This window comes from Felis catus, chromosome B4 (genome assembly GCF_018350175.1).
Source record: "Felis catus isolate Fca126 chromosome B4, F.catus_Fca126_mat1.0, whole genome shotgun sequence".
Taxonomy (NCBI): Eukaryota; Metazoa; Chordata; class Mammalia; order Carnivora; family Felidae; genus Felis; species Felis catus.
This window is the reverse complement of record NC_058374.1, coordinates 21,982,831-22,007,500: the sequence shown is the minus strand read 5'-3', so window position 1 is coordinate 22,007,500 and position 24,670 is coordinate 21,982,831. Positions and strand designations below refer to the sequence as shown.

Sequence of the window (24,670 nt, the reverse complement as noted above, 5' to 3'; positions counted from 1 at the left end):
GCGAGGCTCGCCTTCTCCCCAGGCTGCTTGCCAAGGAAGACGAGATCATTCTCTTGGAGACAGACGAAGTCAATTTCAAAAGTAACTTTTGCGGAAGTGCCGGGGGAGCGGCCCGTCTCCTCGCCTTACCTAAAAGACCCTGGATTGTGTTGGGAGGCATCCGAAGGGGTCTCCCGACGTCAGCGTCCTGGTCTACCCCGTCTCCCTTGAAAGGAGTACTCGGGTCCACATACCTGATCCTGTAACTACAGGAGGGATGGGTCACCGGGGAGCTCACGAGCACCTCTTCCTCCCCAGCCCACGGAAGCACCATGAACCCCTCCCTCAGCCAGCCCAGAAACTAGCTTTTTGTTCCCACTGGACCCAACTCGCTCGCTTCAAGCACTACGGTGAGACAGGGCAAGGTGACCTTGGGTAAGTCAAACATCATCTCTGAGCCCTCGCTTTCCCCTCTGAGAAATGGGAATAATAAATACGCCATGACCATTTGCCTCATAGGGTGTTTGGAGGGTAGGATAAATATAGGCCAAAGTTACTATTTAGGGCAAGGGATGCAGATAAGGGGCCCTCTCAGAGAGGTGGGGCCTAACCCTCTTACCCACTGTCAGCTAAATCTAACTGAAAGGTGGTTTCTTGCTAGATAGCTACATTTTGCATGGCTGGTTCAGTTATCTTTTACAAAGTTCATTCTTCTTTTTAAAAAGCTACCCCCCTCATGTATTAGACAAGTAACTTTTAGAAAAAAAGTGTAAATAGCATTTATTAACATCGCTTAGAAATAAACCATATCTGGCAATAAATTAGCATGAAGTTGTCCGGCCAGAGTTCTTCCAACAACGCAGAGTTCTGCCAAAGGTGCTGGGGGGGAAATCACAGGCTATTGCATATTTTCAGAAAATCAGGATAAATTATATAAATTATATACTTAAAAAGAGATCGTCTATTTCATTAACTCGACAGGATAATAAATAGATAAATAACAAACAGTTGATTGCCTTTAGAAAAATGTGATTCTTAAATTACATTATTGATATTTACATGTACAATATGCACAGAGACAGAATCAGATCCTCAGGCGGGTCTGGGGCTTCTCAGGACACAAACTCAAAAGGCGGTTCGTTTTCTATGTTGTTGAAGGGAGATTTGCTGGTGAGTTTTCTGGGGTCCTCTGGGGTCCACACTTTGGCTGTTCGGATAATATTTTGTTCTTTGAGTTGCTTCTCGTCAGTCCATGAGAGGGAGTGTCCTGCCAGGGGAGGGAGGCCATAATCCGGGTCGCTGGGGGAGGGGGACCCTGAGGAGGTGAGAAGAGAAAACAGACCATGAACGTCCAACTCTATTCCCAGCGATGCCCTCTCTGGTCCTTTAGGATCCCGTCCTGGGCGCCTCGGCCGAACGGGCGCGTCTTAGGTTTTATTACAACGACCCCGCTTCCTCCACCCCTCGAGCCCCCCAGCGCCCACTCCCCGGAATCCCTGGAGCTGCAAATCTGCCGGAGACGCACGCCCTCCCAGCCGCGGTCAAGTGGCAGAAGGACCCTGCCGAACGCCGACTCGTGCTCAAGGTCGCCGGTGCCGACGGACCCTCTAACTGTCCGTCGCTCGGCCGGTGGGTCCGTTCACCCAGCCCCTCCGGGACCTTCCCGTGCCCGTCCCCGTCTCCCCGAGCTGGGCTGCGGACGCACTTACGGGTGCCCCGATGGCAGATGATGACCTTCTGGGTCTGGCTGCCCGGGCTGTCCCCGCCCAGGCGCCCGCCGCCGCCCGGCCCCCCGCCGCCGCCCGCGCCGCCGCCGCGCAGCGGCAGGTCGGCCTGCACCAGCTCGCTGAGGAAGTTGATGTAGCCGATGGCCAGGCGCAGCGTGTCCACCTTGGAGAGGCGCTTCTCGTAGGGCAGCGTGGGGATGTGCGAGCGCAGCCCCTCGAAGGCGTCGTTGATGGACTGCATGCGCCGCCGCTCGCGCACGTTGGCCGCCTGCCGCAGCTGCTGCAGCTCGGCCTCGGAGCGCACCCGCCGCCGCCGCCGCGCCGCCGCCGCCGCCGCCGCCGCCGCCCCGCTCAGGCCCCGCAGCCGGGCCTCGGGGGACAGCACGGCCGCCCCCGCGCACGGGTAGGCCAGGCACGCGGGCGGCGAGCCGGGCGAGTAGGGGAAGCCGCCGGGGGGCGCCCCTGCGTCGCAGCAGTAGCCGCCGCCGCCGTCCTCCGGCTCGCCGGGGCCCCCCGAGGGCGGCGGGGCGAGCGCGTGCGGGGCCGCCGAGGGCGCGGGCTGCAGCAGCAGGCACGCCCCGTCGCGGTAGCAGTACTCGTGCAGCTGGTGGCTGAGGAACTCCACCTCCGCCTGCTCGTCCGCCAGCAGCTCATCGCCGTCCTCCAGCGGGTCCCGAGAGGACTGGTCGGTGAAGAAGTCCTCCTCGTCAAAGTAAGGAGACGGGAAGGCGTCCAGGCCCCCGGGGAAGTGCTCTAGCAGCACCGCGTCCATGCTCCGTGCCGCCGCGGGCCCGGGGCGGGGGGCGGCTGAGGTGGTTCCCGGGATGTTTGACGTTGCAGTTCTGGCTCGAGAGGCAGCCCCCTCCCTCCGGGCTGGTGCGCCAGAAGGCGGTGAGCGCTGCCCGCCCGCCGCCCGCCCCCCGGCCTCCCTGGAGTGTCCGCGGCCGCTCGGCTCTGGCGGGCGCCCGCGCTGCGCCGGGGAGGGCCGTGGCCGACTTGCTGAAGCCGAGGGCCGGCACGCGAGGATTCTTATAACTACATCCACAGGCGCGTGCCAGGGACCCGCGGCGCCAGCCAATCACCGAGTGCGGGGTGCCGGCGGGAGGGGGGGCAGGGAGGCCCCGTCGGCGGCGCCGGGGCCCGGGCGGCTTCGCTCCCAGTGGGAGCTCCCGGGGCGAAGAGGGGGCGGGGCTCGCGCGGCCCGGGGCCCCTCGCGTCCCCCCCCCGCCCGCTCCTCCGACGAGCGCCTGCGGGGCGCGGGCCTCCGGGGGTCCCTGCGGCCCTTGGCGCCCGCCGCTCGTCTCCCGAGCGCTGCGCGAAGCTGGGCCCTTCCGCGCGGGGGCTGGGACGCGGCGCGAGGCGTCTGCTCGCAGCCACCGAAGGTCCCATGGGTGCGCGTCGGCGGCTCAGGGTGCGGAGCGGATTGCGGGCGGAGCTCGGGGGTCCGGGGACAAACGCCGGGCTGTCCGGCGGGGTGCATTCGCCGGCCCCTTGCGCGCGCCGGCCTCCCGCCTGAGTTTCGCTGGGTCTCCTCTCATCAGCGCACTTTTCAAGGACTCCTGTAAAGTTTGCACGGTGTGTGCGGGTGGGGTGGGGTGGGGAGGCGACGCCGTGCAGCTCCCACGCGTTCCAGACTCAGGCCGGAGTCCCCTCCCCTCCTTTACCCCGCCCGGGAGAAATAGATGGGGACACTGGAGAGGCTGCCTTGGAGAGCGGCTCAGTGGGGCACGTTTCTGCGGAGACCCTAGGGGTTTGGAGCAGTAAAACCTGATACAAAAGGAGTCCAATGAATCCGCAGGGAGGGCATGGAAGTTAAAGGGCGAGTGTGAACCCTTTCAAAGCCTGGGTCCCTCACCTTTCTGACTGGCCACCGGGACTGTCCCTGAATGATTTTTTTTTTTTCTTTCTCGACCTTTAAAAAAAAAAAAAAAAAAAAACCCAAACACAAAACCTGTGTGCTATGGCCCATGACACGCTTTATCACAGCCGCCGATGCAACTCGAATTCTTCAGTGTGAGAGTAACAAAGAAACACTTTCAAGGTCGGGGCAATTCCTGGAAAAAGCCAAGCTCCAACTCGCACCCCGGGAGAGCAAAGTGGCGCACGTTCTCTGAACAGAGGACTGAGAGGCGAGGGCTTCGTGGGTCAGCCGCTTCCTTTTTCAGACACTTGTCTCACCAGAGGCTTCTAGGGCGTTTTCAGACTCCTCTCAAAATCCAAGGCCGTGCCTTTTAAGAACAGCGATTTCAACACGCTTCTTGGTTTTAGACCTTACACTGTTTCCAACTCAACTGCTGTGACCCAAAAGGTAAGGGCAAAAATTACGTACGATTAGAAGACCAGAGATTAATGTCAAAAACCCCAAACAGTTTTAACGCAAAGACTTACTGTTTTACAGCAAGTTCTTTCCTGTGTCAGCCTGTGCCCCTTCCCGGTGAGGTGGCTATCCATAACGCTGATGCAAACGTGGCCGCGTACCCTGTGTCAGACCTGAGTTGCAGTTTTGTGCGTCTAGATTTATCTGTCTCACCTCAAAGAGAAGGAAGCTTTCGGGGAGTGGAGGGTCAAGACCACAGATCTAGCCAGCTGGTGGTGTGCACCCAGTTCTCTTTACATTTAAAAGGCCCTCAATCCCTTTCCCTCACTTGGTTGGACTGAAATTAAGTGGCAACATGCTCTTGGATCAGTCGGAGGACTTGGGAGAATAATAAATGGTCAGACTTCAAAGCCTTATCCAAAGTATTGCTAACCGTTCAGTGAAGGCTGGAATCCAGCCTACAAAGACGGTCTCTTGGAGAGGCTGAGGGGCCTTCTCTGATTCATCCAGGTGGCTTTGGAGAAAGTGGTTATGTTGGGGAGGGAGCTGGGGGTCCTGGGAGTCCGTAGGCGTGTATATGGGTGTCTTTTTACCCCGTGTGATTTTAACAGTCAGCTTCCACACAAAATCATCCCACATAGGCTCACTGAGTTTGTGGTAGAGTACAGAAAATTACCTTGGGCACCTAGGTGAGCTAATGGGAAACGAGGTGGAAACCTTACTGCCCCATGAGGCTGAGCAGAGCTAGTGTGGACATTCTGGGCAGTTCTCGGGCTTCGTGGACGAGCATGGGAGGAAAACACAGGATAGTCACGTGTTCCAGACATAACCCTCTTCACCCTCTTGTTCCTCACCCCCACCATGTCCCCCTTAAAGAATCACCAACTGTCTGGAGACCACTCCTGTTGGGACCAAGGGCTAGGCCTGCAGAGACTGGGATACTGGTGTGGGCATGCATGTAAGTAAGACATGATGGTTCTTTTCTCTGATAAAAAGAAGAAAGACTTCACCACTAATAAAGGACATTTTCTCTGGGTCACTGGAGGTCCCAACAGTGTGGACGGCTGCCCTCCGCCTCAGGAAGCAACAGGTTGGTTGAGGAAATGGCTGGAGGCCCAGCTTTCACTCCAGCCCCTCCCTCCACTCTTCGTGGATCCTCTGGGCACAGGGAAAGGGACAGGGTGAAAAGTTTGCAGGTGTACTTCGTGAAGAGAGGGACAGAGCTGGTCCCAGAGCTGTGAGCCTCCTCACCCCTGCTAAGGCCCAGCATCCTTCCCCTCCCACAACATCTCTGTCCTCAGAAGAGATGTTCCCTGACATCCTGAGAAATCCCTGCCTCATTATAAACTAACACCCATCTGCTAAGGTCAGCAGTGGCAGGGGCAATTGCTTCTTTTTAGTTACAATACCGGTGAGGCCTTGTGATTTTTTTTTTTTTCAAGTCTTTCCAGAGTTACTCAGTGCCACCTGCTGCCCCGGGGCCCAGTTGACTCCTCACACACTCTGTCGGGGCTGCCTAGGAGCCTCATACGTCTTCAAGGTTCTCGGTTCCAGAACTTCTGGCAAGGCCTACTGGGCACCGAGGAAGCCTTGCTGCTCCCACCCCACCGTGCCTCTCAGCTCTCTCCCTCCCAGGAGTCTCAAGGACCCGAAGACTTGTTCATCTGAATATTTGTTCATCCGTTTCCCATCAAACCCTTCTAGCATCTTGCCCTAGCTTTTGGGAGCAACGACTGGAGAGTTGGAGCCCAGGCCCCCCTGGCTCTTTCCTGGGATGAATTTCGGGCAGACATCACTAATGAAGAGTGGGGCCTCCGGGCTCTCCACCCTTCAACTTGCCCTTCGTCTGTGCCCATGGGGTCTGATGCCTGCTGGGTGTATGTCCTCCCTGCTGGAGCCCAGCCTCCCCAGAAACCGGGGTGGGGGGGCAGCTGTCCTGCCCCTCAGACTATCCCACATTCCTCACTTAGTGCTTGCAAGCAGGTACTTGTGGATGTGACTCATTGTCCGTCTCCCAGCTGGAAAATGGGTCCATGTGAATTCCTCGTGACCCAGATTGTCCCCTTCCTCTCTAATAAACACAGAGGCGGTATTAGGTGGTGGTTTGTAATCTCCTGTATCTGTTTCTTCCTTTGCTTCTCCTCCTCCCTGCCCTTTTCTGTGAAACCTTTTCTTCTCTCCACTTTAGTGCCGTCAGCAACCCATTCTTTTAATGCTTATTTTTGAGAGACAGCGCTAGACAGAGTGGGGGAGAGGGTGGAGGAGGGGCAGAAAGAGAGAGAGAGAGAGAGAGAGAGACCGAGCATCCAAAGCAGGTGCCGTGCTGTCAGTGCAGAGCCCGATGTGGGGCTCGAACCCATGAACAGTGAGATCCTGACCTGAGCCAAAGTCAGACGCTTAACCGACTGAGCCACCCACGTGCCCCAGCAACCCATTCTTTATCCCTCTTCTGCTAGGAAAGGATTTGAAAAATAGAATCACGGGGGATTAATGGTGAAAGGTGTCTGAGGCCCAGCAGGGTTCAGTGACTTCCCTAAGGCCACACAGCAGGTTACTTCAGCCCAGTGGTGGTTCCACTGGCTGCTGCGAGCGAGTTCCAGCCTTGCTTATACCCATTCATAAAGGGTAGGTTTATATTCGTGTGCAAAGGAGCCAGTCCCGGCCCTGTTCTAAATCTGCCCAGATTACCAGGTACCACCTTCCTGGCCTCCCCAACTCTCCGGAGTCCTGGCTGCACTTTGGATACCACAGCGCCTCCTGAGTGCTGAGGGAGGAATCACTGAATGGTGCTATTCCTGGCGTAAGACAAAGAATGCAAAATTAAATATGGGATCATGGGGCTTTCTCTGGCCCCAAAGCCACACTTTATTGATTATGGGTGGTTTTTCCACTGAGAAGGGCCCCTGCGATCATGTGACATTGCGTTCCACCCTGGAAATGATGGGCCTTGAGGATGCTTGACCCAGCTTACAAGGCTTTCCTTGAACTACCCCTGCCTACATCACCGTGCCTCTCCTGCACTTTTCACTCCGTCCGTAATGAACGTTCCATTTCTCCAGATGCCCTGAGGACTTCTCTCTGGTTTTCTTTGTTTCACTCCTATGGTCCTTTCCACTAGTCAGAGCTCCTTGAATTGTTTAGAAGGCCCGCAATTTATTTTATACTGAGATAGGTAGAAAGAGTAATACAAGTGCTAGGAAAGGTAGGAACGGGCATTTTGGGGGACTTGCAGACGTGTTTATCAGTCGCCCTCATAATTCTGCAACCTAAAGAGTGTCCTCCTTACTTCAGCGGGCGAATAAGCAAGGCTCAGCCTTCCGTCCACGTCCACGGTCGCATGGCCGGTACGAGAAGGCGTCAGAATGCAACCCCAGCTCTGTGTGGTTTTGTATCCAAAATACGTTACATAGCATCTTTCTGCCCCTCCTTTGTCTCTACGCCTAATGTAGCTGATTTAATATGATTTTCACGTGGATTGGCCGATTTGCATCTAACGCAGCCCCTTGATACGCTGCAGCTATTGCTATTATTTGCAAATACTAAGATTCAGATAGGCTAAGTAACTCTCCGGGCGTAACACAGCTGCCAGCATTGAGCCACAAGTAGAAATAAGTAGATTTGTAGCACCAGGTGAGATGTCAGAATTGTTTTCCAGATTTTGCCATCAAACACTCTATCTACTCTGAGGCTTCTCGGCCTAAAAAACAAACAAACGAACAAACAAAACCCAGCTGGGCCATGTCCCATTTGGGAATGAGGGCAGGAGATACAGGTCTGTCGTGAAACACAGAGAAACTCCAAATGCTAAACACCCACCTCCTTCCTTCTTGACTTTACATTTCCCATTGTTAAACATTAATCTTTTGAGGGAGAAACACCAAAATGCTGATATAATTATCCAAATAAGTGTTTTCCGTCATGCCAAGGTTTATTTGATGAATAGCAAAGCTTCTGAGCTCTGTCCTTCAGTCCTGTTATTCTGAAAGGTGTTTGGCCTTTTAATGTAAACACCAAAAATCATTATTACCAGACTTGGCCTCCACGGTGAGCAGTGAAAAGAAAAAAATAATAATAATTTAATAGAAACGGGAACTTTGGGCTTTTTTTCCCCTGTTTGTTTCTCGTCAAAGCTGTCTGTGTTTTCTGGCTTCGTGTCAGTCTGTCGGGCCTTAAGTGGACTGTGGTACATCTATATAGTGATATATTCAGCAGCCTTACCAAAGGAAAAGAATGCTTTAGGTATAGTGATATGAAATGATCTCCAAGATACATCATTAAGTAAAAGGAGCAAGAGGGGTTAGTATGCTCCCACTTGCATTTAAAAAAGAGGACAGTGAGGGGGCACCTGGGTGGCTCAGTCGGTTGAGCGTCCAACTTCAGCCAGGTCACGGTCTCGCGGTCCAGGAGTTCGAGCCCCGCGTCAGGCTCTGGGCTGATGGCTCAGAGCCTGAAGCCTGTTTCCGATTCTGTGTCTCCCTCTCTCTCTGCCCCTCCCCCATTCATGCTCTGTCTCTCTCTGTCCCAAAAATAAATAGACGTTGAAAAAAAAATAAAATAAAAAATAAAAAAGAAGACAGTGAGGGGGCACCTGGGTGGCTCAGTCGGTTGAGTGTCAGACTTCGGCTCAGGTCATGATCTTGATGTCTGTGAGTTCAAGACCCATGTCAGGCTCTGTGCTGACAGCTCAGAGCCTGGAGCCTGCTTCGGATTCTGTGTCTCCCTCTCTCTCTCTGCCCCTCCCCCACTCATGTTCTCTGTCTCTCTCTCTCTCTGCCAAAAATAAACATTAAAAAAAATCTTTAAAAAGAGGACCGTGAATATATACGAGTGTATCTGGGCAGGCAGCAAATATCTCTAGATGGATACATAGGAAACTGATGACGTCAGTCGCATTGAGAAAGGCACGGAGTGGCTAATGGATAGAATTTTTCCTTGTAGACTGTTTAGGATCTTTTGATTTTTGAAATACGTGAACAGATATGCAAAAACATAGTTTTGAAATTGATGAACTTTTTTTAAAGAAAATGTTTGGATTGTGATCTCTTCATGTAAGCCCTGGAGGAGCTCTCCAGAGAGACCGGATATCAACTTGTGCCGGTCAGCAAGAACCTTCTCGCAAATAGGACAAATGAGGGCTGGCAGGGGCAGGCAGGCCCAGGGTGCCCTGCCCATGGGCCAGGTCCTGCGTGAGCCCCTTCCGTAATCGTCTAAGTTCTCCATGCAGTGTGGTTGAAATGCGGTGGCATTGCATCAGATGTTATCTGCTGCATGAAATCAATATCAACAAGATTTATCGGGATTCGACAATATAAAGGCAACTTAAAATGACTAGGTACTCAATAAAACCACCACATTGCCTGCATCATCCACAGTCCCACAGCCCTGAGGTGACTACTGTTAACATTTTGGTCCATTTCCTTCCATGTTTTCCTAATTTTGTACCTTGCATTTTTCACTTGGCTGATGTCATCATCACTTCCCCATGTCTTTACTGACAGGCTTTAACAGCGGCATGACGGTCGAGTACCTGACTTTACCACTGTACGATTTCGCTTTCACCTGAGAACGACTCACTCCTGGGAAGTCAGAATTGAGATCATACTTCCTGCCTTTCTTAGAATACCTCTGTGTTACGTCTGTGGTCTGACTTTATTCCTTACTTGGCAGGCCACGATTTTGATGCCCGTAGGATTTGTTTCTACTTCCTATCAATAAGACCTTACCTTCTACTCGGTGGTCCTGTAGGTGTTGGGGAACTGAAGTGGTCTTCTTATTATCGTTGCCTTAAAATCCCGTGTAGAGCAAACATTTTTCCTTAGCTGAGTTAACCTTCCTCAAAGAAGCTTATGGCAGACCGTGCCTAGTTCAAGCAGGAAAGTGCCTACTGATAACGCAGGAAACATCAGTTATTCGGGAGAGCCGCCCAAGGTCCAGGAGGCCAACTTTCATGCTTGTGTGTTCCGAGAAACCAGCCCCCTGCATATAGCTTGCGTGCCTCAGGTTTTGCCACTACAAGACCCTTCTCAGGGTCTTAAGCCTCCACTAGAGATTTAAGCCCATTTCTGTGACCTGGAAAGTAGCCCCTCACTTTCCACTGCAATCCCTTAATCCATTAAGCCGGAGAGGCTGGGTAGCACAGAGTTCACGAGTCGACACTGGAGCCCAGATTCCAGTGGCTCTGCTACCGATCGTCTGTTTGGGCAACGCAGTGAATCGATCTGTGCCTCCATTTCTGCATACGCGAAAGGAAATAATAACGCTACTGTCTCATTGCATAGTGTGAGAGTCAAGTGCAATATAAATACAGGGCCAGGCACACAGTAGCGGTTGGTCAGTAAGTGGCTTCGCAGGGGTAGATGCTCAGTAAACACTGGTGGAACGGACAAGGATAGACTGTCAGTGGGAAGCAGAAGTCTTAATACCCAGATGGGAGTCGTTCTTATTGGCTTTGCCGGCCAACCTCTACTCGGTCCCCAGAGGGAGAGTGGACACGTATCAACAAGTGGATCAACAAATGCTAAGCTTCACTCCCCATTGACACGAGGAAGTGCAGCTGTTCTCAGAACTTTTGGGGGCAGTTAGGATTAGGCTAATAGTTGTAGCCTTTTGCTATAGTTTATAGTCTTTTGCTAATGCTCATGGCTATACGGTGGGGGCTGGAAGAATGACCCATTTATACACCGTGGCCCATGGAGAAAAGCCTGGAAAGGGGCAGAGCAAGACCCCAGCACTCGACTGAGGGTGTTCACGGAGGCCAAGCTGTCTGTCCTGTTTCTCTTCCGCAGGAGCCTCTCAGAGACACTGGTTAGGCCCACACTGAGACCTGGCATACGAGAGTGGGGCGGGGGCTGGATTTCCCCCTCACGCCTCCATTCTTACCGGCCCTTTGGGGAAACCAGAGGTCTTTCCTCACCTGGAAGGAAATCTAATCAGTGGATTAGAGCCTTTTCCACTCTTCGTAACAAGGGATGTTTCCATACCCAGGAATCTGATTGTCCTGGTGAGAACCTCTCATTTCCATGGACTTTGGATTTCCTGGATCTGTATTTCTTAAATTAAAGCTCCATAAATTATGACTTTTTTTCATTTTTTTGTGGCCTTGTGTAGATGATCGTTTTATTTTATTTTTTTTTCAATATATGAAATTTATTGTCACATTGGTTTCCATACAACACCCAGTGTTCATCCCAACAGGTGCCCTCCTCAATACCCATCACCCACCCTCCCCTCCCTCCCACCCCCCATCAACCCTCAGTTTGTTCTCAGTTTTTAAGAGTCTCTTATGCTTTGGCTCTCTCCCACTCTAACCTCTTTTTTTTTTTTTTTCCTTCCCCTCCCCCATGGGTTTCTGTTAAGGTTCTCAGGATCCACATAAGAGTGAAACCATATGGTATCTGTCTTTCTCTGTATGGCTTATTTCACTTAGCATCACACTCTCCAGTTCCATCCATGTTGCTACAAAGGGCCGTATTTCATTCTTTCTCATTGCCGCGTAGTACTCCATTGTGTATATAAACCACAATTTCTTTATCCATTCATCAGTTGATGGACATTTAGGCTCTTTCCATAATTTGGCTATTGTTGAGAGTGCTGCTATAAACATAGATGATCGTTTTCAAATGATAACAAAGTATGAGCATATTCTGTTCCATCTGGATGACCACCCTATAACCTGGCCTGCCTTTGAACTTGGAGCCTGAATTTGAATTAACATTCAAGTTTAAGACTGTGGTGGTACCAACAGAGAGGCTATTTTAACTGCTAAAGAAAACACACATTGTGCCTGCCCCCAGAAAAGACTAACTAACCACAACACAGGCTAAACAAGCAAAGCCGTTATGGTAGTTTCCGTGATAAATTAATTAATTAAAGTGGGGGAGAAATGAATACACCGTAGGGACCAACATCACGTCAACTTTGTGAATGGTGAATGTCGTTACCACAAAGTCATATCGTCGGTCGCATGAAGGTTAGTTTGAATTTTATTGACTTCTAGATTAAAAAGAAATCAAAGAACAACACACATCTAGAGTGGATGCCAACTTTATATTAGCAACTATTTAAGCAATTTCATATGAATAATAATTTAAGCTGACGCTGAGGGCCCATAAAAACTTACCTTTTAAAATATTTTTTAAGTTTTATTTATTTATTTATTTTGAGAGACACAGAGACAGTGTGAGTGGGGGAGGAGCAGAGAGAGAGGGAGAGAGAGACTCTCAAACAGGCTCAGCACTGCCAGCGCAGAGCCTGACGTGGGGGCTCAAACTCATGAGACCAGAAGATCGTGACCTGAGCTGAAACTGAGAGTCGGACGCTTAACCAACTGAGTCACCCAGGCGCCTCCCCCATAAAAGCTTTTACCGGTGATTGTATTGGTTTTTCTGTGAAAAGCGTTGAGATTATGCGTATGTAAGGACAGATACACATATACGTGCCTATACATGTATATGTACATAACATATATCCAAAGCTGGGGAACCAGCTTTATTGAGATATAGTGATATATCACTCTATCACACTATATACGTTTAAAGTGTCCCATGTAATGAGTGCATATGCTTATATTCTGTGAAATGTTTACTCACAGTAAGGCGAGTTAAAGGTATGAATGAGAAGAGATATCACAGGCATTAAAAAAAAAACAAAAACAAAACCGAAGAGTTCTCTTCCACTGGTATCTCTTACCTGGAGCCCTGCTTGTCTATATAAAGGAATCGATTTAAGACTTTGACTGTCTCCAGTTTTTTTTGACTGCACACCTTGCATGATTCTGGATAAAGGTCTGACTTCTTTAACAAATACCTAAAGATAAGAGCGATTAAGATATTACATTTGGGGGCGCCTGGGTGGCTCAGTCAGTTAAGCATCCGACTCTTGATTTCAGCCCAGGTCATGATCTTGCGGTTCGTGGGTTCAAGCCCCGAGTCAGGCTCTGTGCTGATAGCACTGAGCCTGCTTGGGATTCTTTCTCTCTCTTTCTCTCAAAATAAATAAACTTAAAAAACAAAACCAAACGAAACAAAACAAAACTTGAAGAACATGACCTGAAGTTTGCACACATCAAAGCTGCTGACATTCAGTTGGCCTGAGCCATCACATGGCCGCTGTTAGCTGCAAGGGAAGCTGACAATATGGTCTTAAGTGGGTAGCCAGTGGTCGTCCTGGTTAAAATTTGGAATGCTGTTAAATAAGGAGAGAAAAACACTGTGCGTGTGTAGGGAATAAGATAGGCTGTGCCTCACATCTTATCACTACCGTGTTTGAGCACGTACTCTAAATGTGAATTTATGTATATTTATGCATTTAAAATTGCATAGAAATAAGACTGTATTTATATATTGCATACATTTATAAACATGTATAAAAAGAAATTTTAGGAAGATGAGAAAAAAAATATAATTAAAGTTCTAAGATTTTTCCTGTAGTCCAATGGAACATCTTGTTCACTTTGGAGACTGCTGGTCTATATAATGCCAAACAATCAGTTACGTTTCTTTTTTAAAGCCGAAGTGTCTTATTATTTTTTTTTTTTTGCATCATTATATAGAAAGATAAACAATGTGGAAATACTGAGACAATGTGAACACGCTTTCTTTCAAGTCTCAATTTATCCCTTTAAAAACACATTTTGAGGGGTGCCTGGGTAGCTCCGTCTGTTAAGCGTCCGACTTGGGCTCAGGTCATGATCTCGCAGTTTGTGGGTTCGAGCCCCGCGTGGGGCTCTGTGCTGACGGCTCAGAGCCTGGAGCCTAATTCGAATTCTGTGCCTCCCTCTCTCTCTCTCTCTCTCTGCCCCTCTCCTGCTCATGCTCTGTCTGTCTCTCTCAAAAATAAACATTAAAAATACCATGTTTTGAGCATCAACTGTGTTCAGTCACCATGTTAAATGTTGGGGATACAGAGATAAATAAAATGCAGTCTCTCTGACTTAAGACATCCTTGGGGTAGTTGGAGAGGGAGCGATCGTTTCAATCCAGTGTAGTAAGGGCTATTGTGGAGGGTTAGGGGATCAGCGCGAGAGGTTTGTAAGGAGAACGATACTGTGCTAGGCGAGTCTTGAGTGAGTCTAATGACACAGGAAGGGGCAGAAACGTGTTGCTGGGAGTTTGAATACACTTACAAAAGCCCAAGGCAGGCAATCGCCCGTGGTTTTCCCTGCTTTAGGGGAGTGGGTGCCAGCAAATCCATGGGATGTGACAGGCCGGGTCTCCAGCAAGCCCACGGTCAGTGCATTTCACTTTGCCTTTTTGGGTCTCCTTTCTTAGTCGTGCCTCCGCTCCGGCACGGAGTGGCCTCCTGATGACCACATCTATGCCCCACCAAGACCCGTGTCCTCAAAGAATGTCCGGTGCTCCAAATTATCCTTTCTGCCCTCTTTAAAAGCAGATTACTTCAGGGCCATTGATCTCAGCCAGAGGCCATAAAGGAAAACATCTGCTCCACTAAGGTGTGAGCCTCCCATAGCAACCGAGGGGTCATCTCTCTGGCATGTTTTAGTGCCCTTGAAAGGTAATGCCATAAATCACGGGGACGCATTTTTAAAACGTGGCCTTCTTGCAACATTTTGGGAGGAGTCAGAGATTTCCTGAAGCCCCTGGAATCTCTCACCTTTATTTAGTCTTTGCCAGCCTTGGAAGCCTCTTTCTCTGTATTTTCCTCAGGGCAGAACACCTTCCTTTCTCACACGGGTCCTCCTCGTGTCTTTTTTTTTTCAGATGCTTGAAACCTACCCGAGCACAAGCCCATTGTCAAGATCCAAGAGAGAGTAGGAAAATGGGTAGAGATTCCTAATGTGGAATGTGTGAGAGTAGGAAAATGTGGAGGAGATGTCTTGGGTGAAACTAAGGACAAAACTGCCGATGCCTCGTCCGTTTGACTTCTCGCCACCCTGATTTAAAGTGAGGTGAGAGCTTTATGTTGACACTGGCCTTAGAGGCCCCCAGTACTTAGCCCTTTTCCTCTTCGGCTGGGCAGATCTGAGCAGAGAAGAGGGGAAGGCACAGAAGGATCATGTTAGGCATTCTAGGTGCTTTACAATAAGGGTTAACCCGAAAAGCGTCCACTCTTAGGTCGCCACCTGTGTGGTGAGCTGGGAGGACAAGCTGTGCATCTCTGTGTCTTCCTCCAGGCAGGTGACAGATAAGCTTGTGGCTTCCCTACTGTCTTTGGGGTGAGCCGTGGGTCTGGGGTAAATACGAGATGAGTAGAACAAACATGGCGTTTCTGGGAGGAAGCGCTAAGAGCCGGCGTGCCATTTGCTTTTCCTTCCAGAAGCAAAGCGTCTGTCCGCCTGGGACCTTGAGTGACTGTGATGCACAGGGTCCCCCTGAAAACCCTCATGGAACAGGGAACCTGGACTGGAAACTTCTAGTTGGGTTCAGCCACTGAGATTTGGGGCGGCTGCTGCTGCATAACCTGGCTTAACCTGATACACCTGTCTTGCAGCCCTTTACCTTGGGTCACTGTAGACATAACTCAGTACGTTAGCATATAGTTTAAAATCTGATTCCAGCTCACAGAAAACAACTTGAACTACCTTAAACATTTAAAGACGGCTATGGCATGGGATACCGGGCGATTCCGGGAATCCAAGAGCAGGAATTTAGCGAGGCCTCGGGAAGGCAGCAGGACGGGGTGTCTTGGATACTGGAAACTCTGATGTCCGGTCTCTCCTTCTCCCTTTGGTCACAGAACCCCACAATGTTAGCTGGACACACGGGCACCCAGCATGAAAACTGCATTTTCCAGTTGCTCTTGTAGCTCAGTGTGGCTTTGAAACTAACTTCTAACTGACAGGTCGTGAGCAGAAGTGATACTCCCTTCGGGTGCTCGATCTCTGGGGAAGAACGCGCCCTGTGTTGCCACTTTCCCTCTTTCTACTGGTTGGAATACGGATGCAATGGCAGCCGCTGGAGCAGCCACTTTGAACCACGAGATGAAAGCTAGAGGTTGAGGATGTGTGTGCAACTAGACAGAAGGAGTCTGAATCGCCCACGTCATTTAGACCCCACACCAAGCCTGGAGTGCCTGTCCAGTTTTGTTTTGTTTTTGTGAGAAACAGAATTCCGTCCCATTTGAACCACTATATTTTACCCTGTTTTATTTATTTTTATTTTTTTTAATAAATTTTATTTATTTTTGAGACAGAGAGAGACAGAGCATGAACAGGGGAGGGACAGAGAGAGAGGGAGACACAGAATCAGAAACAGGCTCCAGGCTCTGAGCCGTCAGCCCAGAGCCCGACGCGGGGCTCGAACTCACGGACCGTGAGATCATGACCTGAGTCGAAGTCGGACGCCCAACCGACCAAGCCACCCAGGCGCCCCAATTTTACCCTGTTTTATAGAGCAGCCTAATTTGTATCCTAGTCAGTGCCTCATGATCCGGAAAGATGTCTGGACACTCTCTCCATCTTTCCTGTGCCTCATTTTGCTCCCTCTGCAACCTCTGCTTGGTTCTTATGTCTATGGGGCAGTTTTCTCTGCTTTCTAGTCTTTTTGTGGAAAAAAAATGGCTGCTTCTGAGAAGCACCGTGTTCATCTGTGTGGCAAATATTTATCAAGAACCCATTCTGTGCCAGGAATGGTGATAAGCACAGGCGACAGAATGATAAATACAGCAGATCTTTTTTTCACGGAGCTTACCGCCTACTGGGGATAGCACATAGAGGTTGAAATAAACGTGAAACAGACAAACAGGGAATGGTTGTCATGGCTTTGAAGAAATAAAAGAACTTTATTAAGGATGAAGTAAAGAGAGGTGATGAGAATGGAAATGCAGGCAGGGCCTAGATTAAGAAAGACCTTGTAAGCTGTATTAAGGGATTTGGCATAACACAGACCAATCATCTCCAGAGTGGATAAGAAGATCGACTGGAGTATGAGAAGAAAATATTGAATTGTAATCTATATCTATATTTTTAGAGAGAAAGAGAGGGTGTGAGCTGGGGAGAAGCAGAGGGAGAGAGAGCGAGAATCTTTTTAAAACATTTTTTTAAATGTTTATTTATTTTTGAGAGAGAGCATTTGAGCAGGGGAGGGGCAGAGAGAGAGAGAGAGAGAGAGAGAGAGAGAGAATCCAAAGCAGGCTCCAGGCTCTGAGCCATCTGCACAGAGCCGGACACGGGGCTCAAACTCAGGAACTGCAAAATCATGATCTGAGCCAAAGGCAGATGCTTAACCAGCTGAGCCACGCAGGCACCCCGTGAGAGAGTGGGAATCTTAAGCAGGCTCCACACTCAGCACAGAGCTCAATTCGGGGCTCTGTCCCACAACCCTGGGATCATGACCAAAGCGGAAATCAAGAGTCAGATGCTCAACTGACTGAGCCACCCAGGCGCCCCTATAATCTATATTTTTACTTCATTATGTTAAAATGTGTTTGTCTCATTCTTTACAATGTGTGTAATTGACTAGCACGGGAGCCCTGGAGTAGCACAAGTTTACAATTTCTACATAAGCAGTCAGGGAATGGGGAAGCCAGGGAAGGGTTTTAAGCAGGGGGTAACATGATCAACTTTACCGTTTAGAAAGGACCCTTAGGCTGCCAGGTTGGAGAACGAGAACGGACTGGAGCAAAGCAGGGTTACAGGCAGGCAGGGAGGCCAATCAGAAGACTGCAAGGAATGGCTGAGAGATTCTGAAAGCCTGAACTGGGGACGGCAGATTGGAGACACATTCTAGAAAGGGGATTTTAGGACGTGGTAACTTACTGAATGGGGGGCTTGGAAAAGAGAGAGAAACAAAAATGATTCAGAGGATTCCGCTCTTGGTATCAGGATGAATGGCGGGCCTGTTTCCTGCAGTTTTAGGCGTGATAAGTTCTGGAAGTTATCCTTAAGTGTGGGGGCATGGAAGTTACTGGTGAAAAGGGCTAAGGAGAGTTTCAGTGTGAGAGTGCAGGCCAGAATACAGTGTGCTGAGGACTGAATAAAGGTGAGGAAACAGAGACACCTGATTTGGGCAACTTATTCAAGAAATTCAGTTGTGAGAGCGGAAGTGATTTGCTCCTTGCTTTTAGATGGGAAGGACTTTCTCTTACTTTGTAAGAAATCTATTCTCCCCCCTTTCTTCTCTTAAACTATTCTTTTCAGACACACACCCATCTTATCCTCTCACCAATTCCCTTTTCCAATTTCTCTGTTCCTTTAAGAAAATCTCTTAGTCTTAGTCAAAGGCCAATTCTAATAATAGATGACGCCTATAAACGTAATTATGGTGACGCACCTGCAAAAAGGAAAACATTAGAATATTAGCGAGAAGCTAATATCCGATAAGGAAATAAGGCAGACCACCTCGAAACCCTTTGGGAGTACCCACAGGATTCATTCAGACCCTCCTAAAATTGGCGTCTGCCTCATTCTCTTTTTCAGGGTGGCCCTGAAAATCATTAAACCCCACTTGTTACAATGCCCCATGCTATTTTTCTAAGTTTTTTGACTCCGTGAAGGATTTTGAGGGCCGACCTAGGAAGTCAACTTCATTAACATTCTCCTCCCTAAGGAAAATAGCATTAGGAAGTTTTGCTTTACAGAGGCCAACCTGAGGGGTTTGAGTTCTTGGCTTCCGGGGTCTTTGGGAGAACAGAGGGGTCCACGCGGGTTACCCACCTAGGGAATAGCACCTTCCTCTGTTTCTTCTGGGCAGGGGGTGACTCTGGCACTGGGAGGGAGGCTGAGAAGAGAGGCCAGTGCTTTCACCTTTGTTAAAGGTGCACCCAAACTCAGGCCCATCTTTGCACAGGAAGATAGACAAGGCGAAGATGGGCCTACTTGGGAAATTCAGGCTAAATCGAGCAGGCCCCTGGAGGTTCAAGCACCCCAACACGGGCAAATGCCCCTTCCCTGGCACAGCCCTCGCCTCCACTCAGAAGTTCTCGTCTCCTGTGACCTGCCTCTGCCCCCAGCCTTGAAACTGGGTCGGGGAGTCCCATAAATAACCTGCCGTAGTCCCCTGCCCCCCCTGCTTTCTCTTCCACCCGCTCAAGACCTGGGCCTGCACCCCAGGCTGGCGGCTCTCGCGGAAGAAGAGAAAAAGACTAAACCGCGCGAACGGCGGGCGCCGGCGCAGCCAAGCGCCCCTCCCCTGCCCCCCTTCTCAGAGCCCCCCTTCCCGGGGCGTTTGTATGGTTGACACCTGCAGCACGGGCGGCCGCCGGGGCTTCCCGACACAAGGCGCTGGTACCTGAGCCCTTGACTGGTAATGCACCATAAACGGCTCCTTTCAGGCCCTTTCAGAGAGGGAGCGCGGAGGTCACCCTGTCTACAAACCCCTCTGTGTCCGCCACGTCTCCCGGGCCCCGGGTGCCCGGGCCTCCAGCCGCAGAGCACGCCGGTCCGTGGGAATCCCAACACTTGTGCTCCAGCCCGGCCGGCGGGGCGGGAGGGGGGAGTGAGACCACCCGGCCCTCCCCCAGCCCGGCCCCCTCCGCCCGCCCCAGGCTCGTTCACAGAGCGCAGCGAGTGGAACGAATGGGTGCCGGCGTCCTCAGACGCTCGCGGAAATCAAATGATAAGGCGGGAGGGGCCCCAGCCCCCGCCTGGCGGCCGACGCCCACTCCGCCCTGAAAGGTACAACGCAGGTGTCCGGCGACACAGCGCCTAGCCTCCGGCCCCTCTCTCCCGGGGGCGTGCGCGGCCCACAGTAAAGGGCCAGGCTCTCGGGGGCGCGATCCCGGCTCAGGGGCTGCCCCGGCTGGGCGCGCGCACCCCTCCAAGGGCGGGTGGGGTGGGAGGGTGATTGTACCTGTGGCGCAGGCGGGCCAGGGAATGCGGCGCCGTCAGCCGCTGCGTGTGTTTTGGGCCATCGCAGGTGCCCGAGCAGCTGCTGCGAAAGGAGCGTCACTGGCCGCGGCGCCGAGGCAGCCATTCACCATCTCGCGCGCCCGGCTTTGCGCCTTGAGCTTAGCGCACGCAGCGCTGAGCCGCGGGGGCTTAAGGATAAAGGGGGACAGTGTTTTCCGGAAAGAATGCCCCCGTGGGGAGAGAGGGGGAAAGAGAGAATGACACGAAATGGGGAGAACACCCACGCGCAAGACAGCTACAGCCACCGTCTTTTGCCAGTTAAGCTCCCATCTACCCGGCTGTCCTGGCTCCGGGGGCAGAAAGGCGGGAAGGGGGAGCAGCGCCCCGGGCTGGCCGCGCCTGGGGCTCGCGGGAGCCGCTGGCCGAGGTCACCCAAACCCAGCGAGCGAGCCTCGGTCTGCGGGAGAGCCCGCGGGGGGGCAGGGGAGCCGCCGCGGCGCGGGAGGGAGCGCGCAGCCTGAGGCCGGTGCTCTGGCGCCGCGCGCCCCCTCCCGGGGCCGCAGGGAACCGGGGTTACCTGGGGAGCCGGGCTTTGTCGGTCACGCTGGCTCTCTGCGGCCCCAGAACTAATTAAACGCCTCTTTTGGCCAAGGAAAGCCTCGCGCCCGACGGGGTGGGGGCGTGTGGGGGCGGCATGTGGGCACGGGAATAATCAGCCCCATTCTTGCGCCTGTACAAAACCCGCGGCGCAGCGAGAAGTGAACAGCGGCCGCCTGAATGGAGGTTTCAAAAGGCGACACCTGCAAGCACGGCCGGTTGTGAATTGAATGGAGTCAAGCGCGGCGCCCGCTCGTACCTGAGCCGCGAGCTATTAGTGTCAGGGGCTCCCGGTCGCCAGGGCGGGGAAGCGCGCGGCCCGGCCGCCCGCGCTGAATACGGCAAGCTGCCGCGCGGCCGCTCCATGGGAATGTCGCCACTTGTGCTGCTCGCGGTCGGGAGGGGGTGCGCTGCCCTTTCAGAGACAGACACAATTAGGCAAAATGCTCAATGAACATTATAAATGATGTGCGATCGCTCTGCAGATTGCCTGGCAAATCAAATTATATGGTCGCTCGCGGGCTATTTCCATGTGCTTTTAAAACTTAAACAGGTATTCGCCGATTTAAAAAAAAAAAAAAAAAAAAGCCGACTCAGGGATGCCGGAAAATAACAACTGAAAGACTCGGTGTTGAATATTCACACGTCCCCTTTGTTAGCGATTGACTTCACAATGGGCTTGGGGAGGGGGTGCGCTTGGACGAGACACATTTTTTACTGTCTTCCATACTGCAGAGGAAGGCACCAGAAGTTTGCATTTATTACAACTCACAATTACAGTGGGACCTTCTTTTTTCTTTTAAGACTAAAATTCTCATAATGAATGACTTGAAAGCTACTGTCATTCTAATCAGATGGAAGAAACATTCTAATCAGATGGAAGCTGGCCCGGGTGCGCTCGGGGAGGGGCGAGGAAAGACCCGTGCTGCTCCCTGGCACTGAGTGCTAACCCTGGAGGGAGCTGGCTGGGGAAACCGTTGCTCCACGCTCCACGCTGCCCAGGCTCGGGGCCTCGGGCTCAGCCCTGCGGGTCCCTGGCTGCCCACCGGCCTCCCTGCCAGCCGCTGCGCTTCAGGACAAGCAGCGTGTGGGGCGAGCGAGAGCAAGCGGCGCCCAGCGCGGTGCGCCCAGGGCGGCTCCGGCAACGGCACGGGCACGGGTTCCCGGGCACCCTCGCTCCGTCCCGCTTTGGCCCTACGCTCTTTGGCTGGCGACTTGTGGAGGAGAAGGGGCAGCTGGAGGCGCCCAGATTGCGCGAACCCCCGCCGAGGCCAGGAGTCGCGCCGCAGGCAAGGGACTGTCAACCAGGAAAAGCAGAGTCGATTTTAGTTCCTAAAAAAAGGAAGCAAGGAAGCGGCAGCAATCCGCTGCCTCCCATCCCCGCCGACCTCCATCTCATTTTCGATTTTCTACTCTTTTGGTTTTCAGATAATTGGGCCGGAGGGAGGGGTACAGAATTGGGGCTCCTGAAGACAGTTGGCAACTATATATTGCTGATGAAAGACCAACAGGAAGGAAGACGAAATCTGGCTTTTTGGTTCGCCTTTGTCACTGGGTCACTGTGTTCTCTTGGGCAAGTAGCTTAACGTCTCCGGCTCAGTTTCCGCATTCTTGAAATGGGAATAATGTTGCCAGGGTCCGATTTGTCTTCCTCGCGTTTGTATTACTTTAGTTGGGAACGGCGATCTTTTTGGTAGATTGTTCTTGTTTGTTAGCCTTAAAGTCAAGGGTTATACACAAACCCGAGAGGTAAAAAGCTCTTAGAAGGACAAATCTCAGAAGACCAGAGGCCTGAGCACTTGCGTTCCCCTCCCACCTTCCGTCTCCGTCTGTGCGTGTGTGTCACTTTCTGTTGGGACAGGAGGCAAAGAATGCTCTTCCTAACTGCTTCCCGATGCTAAGAGGGAGTGATGAGAGCAGAACCAGACCGAAAGAGCCCATCTGGCAGCGTGCGCGCGCGCGTGTGCGTGTGCGCGCGCTTAGATTCAGAAGGAGGCAGGTCGCGAATAAATTTTCATCTCTGGTCAGAAACTTTTCCTGCTGGTACCGGTGGCCGCTCCGTGAAGAACAATTTATGATGTTCTTTTAAGAATAAGGAAGGCGAGTTTAGCTGACAAAGAACATTTCTTTATCACAGTTCTGGGAGTGCGAGTTCGCTAGTGAGGATACGGGGAACCCAGGAAAGAGCCAGGTGCGCTGGCCTTGGTGCTGAAGGTAAAGGCCACGCCTTCGGAGGCAACGTCTCCCAAATCAATGGCCAGTGAAGCTGCCAAAAGAAATTTGACTACACCCTCTTAATACTTCCCTCCCTCCCAGAGGGTGTGCTTGTTTCGTGTGTGTGTGTGTGTGTGTGTGTGTGCACGAGTGTAAAGTGGGAATAACGTCAAAGCCACTAGCACTAGAACATAAAGAGAGGCCCACTAAATTTTAGTTAATTGAGTGGATGTTTGGGTACCTTTCTCTTAATCCCTTCCATAGCTTAATCCCTTCCACAATTTCATTGTGGGAAATTTTTACTAAATAATGGTCTTAGAATGTCTTCAAAGTACATGAACTTTTTTGTCCTGGGTTCCTTTCTACAATTTGATTTTAAACATTGTTGTGAGGACGTTTGGACAGAGAGCGAAACTTATCAAAGCCCAGAGCTGTTCACCCAACATTCTACTCCCTGAAGGTTTTTAGGTTCTGTACTATCTCTGGGCTCAGAAAAAGAGGATTACATCTCAGAAAAAGAAATGAGGACTGGGACAGAGTGACCTTGGAAAAGTAAAGCTGGTTTTAACTAATATTCTGAGGTCTCTAAGGAAAGTCTTTTGGTACTGGGTTAAATGGGTGATGAAGGGTTCCTGCATGTCATTTGTGGGAAACATTTCTCAGGGGTTAAAACATGATTGAAACACCATGGGCCAATATTTCTGTTCACTTTTCTGTCACAATGTCATATTTAATAATTAAAAATCCATTCCTATGACCTTCACATTAAAAATAGGAACCAAGTAGCATGTGTGAAGATGTACACACTTTAACAAGTTAAGAAAAGAAACAAATATTTGAGTTAAAAGTAAGAAAATAAGATACAGTGGAACTAAGTTCTGCACACTTGCAATAGATGGTCTAAAATTTTGGCTCCAAACTTCCCAAAAGTTAGTACAAAGAGGAAACATGATAAATGTCATGATTCACAGTGGGTAAAATACAAGTCAACTGCTTTCTCATAGAAAAACAACTATTTATAGTATGGACACCTGAGAGAAATTTCTTCTATGTGTCTCCATAAAATGATGTCTTGAGCACTGACCTCAACAATGTCCCTAAAGTAAATGGATTTGAGTTATGTGGGCTGGCTTCTATTTCTGTCACTCAGTATAGCCCTACAATATCCCCTTTGTCTGAGGAAGAACAAAACGGCTGAGAAAAGGACCTGGCAAATGCCATGCTTACCCGCTCCCAGTGCACTGTTGGAATCTGAGTGTGGAGGGCAAGCCATCCTGGGAGTCCTTATACTACAGTTCTCGCACGTTCTAAAAGATTTGCAAAAATACTCAGGGTACCCAGGTTGGTATCTAAGGTAAGACCAATGACAGGGCTGCCGCTGTCCCTTGTGCTGGAAACCATCAAAAACACCTCTGGGCCAGTCTAGTGTCCGTGAAAATCATGTTTCAACTTCACATTCCTAGGCTGTAGATATTCTGACTCAGTATCAGTATCACTGAAAAAACATATTTACAAATATGTATACTGAACTTCATATCTTTGCACCCCAGGTATGCAATGAGATCACCAAAATTGTTTTTCTTCCTGAAGAGAGCTAAACAAAGCTCGCAGCCTTTCCTGCAGCTATGTGGGACTGTGCGATTGAATCCTGACGAACAGAATGTAAGCAAGGTGATACAGATGACTTCTACCATTGGCCCCTAAAACTACCCTTGCATTCTCATGACATTGGCCTTTCGCCTCTTGTTAGCTGCCAGCCGGACACAAAGAATCTAGCAGAGGACTCTGAGGCCCTGGATGATAGCAGAGACATTACGTAGAAAGAATCTTTGCCCCTGCATGGGAAGACCACCCTTTACAACCTATTCATGAACTTGAAATAAGCAGTGACTGCAGTGTTCTGCTGGTAAAGCTACTGAGATTCAGGGACTGCTTCTTACGGCGTCTAGCTTTACTCACCTGAATACACCAGCTGATTCTAAAATGGCCTAATAACTACATTTGGAGAAGCCACATCATACAAAACTATGATGAAGCAAATGATTCACTCTGGTGACAGTTCCCCAGCTTATAAGAATGACTCAAACGGCA

At 50.7% G+C, this 24,670-nt stretch overlaps 1 protein-coding gene across 1 annotated transcript; it reads right to left on the bottom strand.

Moving 5' to 3' along the window:
- Positions 1–742: 742 nt before the first annotated feature.
- On the bottom strand, positions 743–2,646 carry PTF1A (pancreas associated transcription factor 1a). Its single transcript, XM_023257788.2, has 2 exons — positions 1,689–2,646; positions 743–1,294 (listed from the first exon to the last, which is right to left on the bottom strand). The coding sequence occupies exons 1-2, from the start codon at positions 2,476–2,478 to the stop codon at positions 1,092–1,094; spliced, it is 993 nt and encodes a 330-aa protein (XP_023113556.2). The 5' UTR covers positions 2,479–2,646; the 3' UTR covers positions 743–1,091.
- Between the last annotated feature and the right edge of the window lie 22,024 nt (positions 2,647–24,670).

Excerpts from the sequence above, each read along its gene's own strand:
- PTF1A (XM_023257788.2), bottom strand. The coding sequence starts at position 2,478 with ATGGACGCGGTGCTGCTAGAGCACTTCCCCGGGGGCCTGGACGCCTTC. Across the intron at positions 1,295-1,688 it reads CATCTGCCATCGGGGCACCC|GGTCCCCCTCCCCCAGCGAC; the intron begins GTAAGTGCGTCC and ends TCACCTCCTCAG.